Below are 1,911 nucleotides of genomic sequence, written 5' to 3'. Positions count from 1 at the left end.
AACAGTAAACCCTAGTAAACCCTAGTTGAATCCAAGAGCTTCTTCACTGCTGGCAGCTGCTTTGCAGTGTTTAGTGTGTTGCCTAAACCCCACGAGGGTTTAGGGTTTAGGGTCTAGGGTTTAGGGTTTAGGGTTTAGGGTTTGTTGCAGAAAGCTGATGCGGTACTACAAGGACCAGGCGGGGCTGCGAGATGATGTGGTGGAGTTTCTGTGGGTTAAGCGCAAAGTCGTGACGCGGGTAAACCCTAAACCCTAAACCCTCGTAAACCCTCGTAAACCCTCGTAAACCCTCGTAAACCCTAGTAAACCCTAGTTTGCACATCTAAACCCTCACGAGGGTTTAGGGAATATAGAGTAGCAGACGCAACTGCANTAGGGTTTAGGGTTTAGGGTTTAGGGTTTAGGGTTTGTGCGCAGCTGCTGCCTGATTTGAGTCCCCTTGACTACCGCATGCAGCGGGGGCAGCTGCAGCTCTTCGCTGAGGCTCGGCCTTCGTTGCAGTATGCACAGAAAGTATGGATTTCTCTTTTTATAGAAGGTAATTAGGGTTTAGGGTTTAGGGTTTAGGGTTTAGGGTTTAGGGTTTAGGGGTTGTCAGGGGATAGGGTTCGGCCTTCGTTGCAGTAGGCACAGAAAGTCTGGATTTCTCTTTTTATAGAAGGTAATTAGGGTTTAGGGTTTAGGGTTTAGGGTTCAGGGGTTAGGGGCTAGGGTTCAGGGGTTAGGGTTTAGGGTGCAGGGGTTAGGGTTTAGGTTTTACCGGGCAGCGGGGGTCTCTGTTAGAAGGGTTTAGGGTTTAGGGTTTAGGGGTTAGGGTCTGTAGGGTTTATTAAGGTCTGTTAGTGGTTGCTAGGGTTCACACTAAGTGTTTATTTGTATGGATCAGGGTTTTCATTAGGGTTTAGGGTTTAGGGTTTAGGGTTTAGGGTTTACAGTTCGATCGTCAGTGCCTTCACTGCAGAAACTATTGAATCTTTATTCTAGGGTTTAGGGTTTCGTGTAAACCCTCNATCGTCAGTGCCTTCACTGCAGAAACTATTGAATCTTTATTCTAGGGTTTAGGGTTTCGTGTAAACCCTCGAGGGTTTAGGGTTTAGGGTTTAGGGTTTAGGGTTTAGGGTTTAGGGTTTGTGTGCAGGTTCTGAGGAGGCTCCGTATCTCCCTCGTCTTCGTTTCAATGCGAGCATGATGACGCCTTTCTCGTAAACCCTAAACCCTAAACCCTAAACCCTAAACCCTCAGAGTGTAGCTATGTGCATCGCCCTGTTAGCTCTAGACCAAACCATCGGCTCTCTTCTGCTGCTGATGCTGCTCATGCTGCTGCTGTTGCTCATGCTGCTGCTGCTGCTCATGCTGCTGCTGCTGCTGCTGCTCATGCTGCTGCTGCTGCTGCTGCTGCTGCGGTGTATTGACAGCCGGCTATCTGAGAGCTACAGCAGAAACGTGGGGGTTGCCGAGGGAGACTTGCTGCTATTCTATTCTGTAAGTCCCTTGCTGCTGCTGCTGCTGCTGCTGCTGCTGCTGCTGCTGCTGCTGCAGCTGCTGCAGCAAATGCATTACTAAGGGGAAGACGAGCAGTTTAGGCTGATACCGTGCTGCTGCTGCTGCTGCTGCTGCTACTGGTACTGCTGCTAGTGCTGCTGCTTCCCCAGTCATGTGTGTTGTATTTGTTGCTGTTGCTGCTGCTGTTGCTGTTGCTGCTGCTGCTGCTGCTGCTGCAGCGGGAGCAGTATACGGTGCAGATAAACCTCAGCAAATGCCCACTGGACTACGACGTCAGGGAGAACGATGTAGTCAAGGTCTGTCTGCTGCTGCTGTTGCTGCTGCTGCTGCTGCTGCTTCTGCTGCTGCTGCTGCTTCTACTACTACTGTTGCTGCTGCTGTTGCTTCTTCTGCGGCTGCTGCTAGTCC

At 50.4% G+C, this 1,911-nt stretch overlaps 1 protein-coding gene across 1 annotated transcript in view; it reads left to right on the top strand.

The window, feature by feature from the left end:
- EMH_0020310 (Ubiquitin domain at the C-terminus, related) overlaps nt 1-1,911 on the top strand; it is a gene marked incomplete at both ends in the record, with an annotated part of 14,907 nt that overhangs the window by 12,413 nt on the left and 583 nt on the right. The window contains 5 exons of the mRNA XM_013501546.1: nt 151-238; nt 418-538; nt 1,139-1,202; nt 1,416-1,482; nt 1,722-1,799. Coding sequence (XP_013357000.1) covers nt 151-238; nt 418-538; nt 1,139-1,202; nt 1,416-1,482; nt 1,722-1,799 — 418 coding nt within the window. The remainder of the gene's footprint in view (nt 1-150; nt 239-417; nt 539-1,138; nt 1,203-1,415; nt 1,483-1,721; nt 1,800-1,911) is intronic.

Source organism: Eimeria mitis, genomic scaffold, assembly GCF_000499745.2.
Source record: "Eimeria mitis Houghton genomic scaffold, Emh_scaff708, whole genome shotgun sequence".
Classification (NCBI taxonomy): Eukaryota; Apicomplexa; class Conoidasida; order Eucoccidiorida; family Eimeriidae; genus Eimeria; species Eimeria mitis.
The sequence above is the reverse complement of the archived record's forward strand: the minus strand, read 5'-3'. Positions and strand labels throughout refer to the sequence as shown.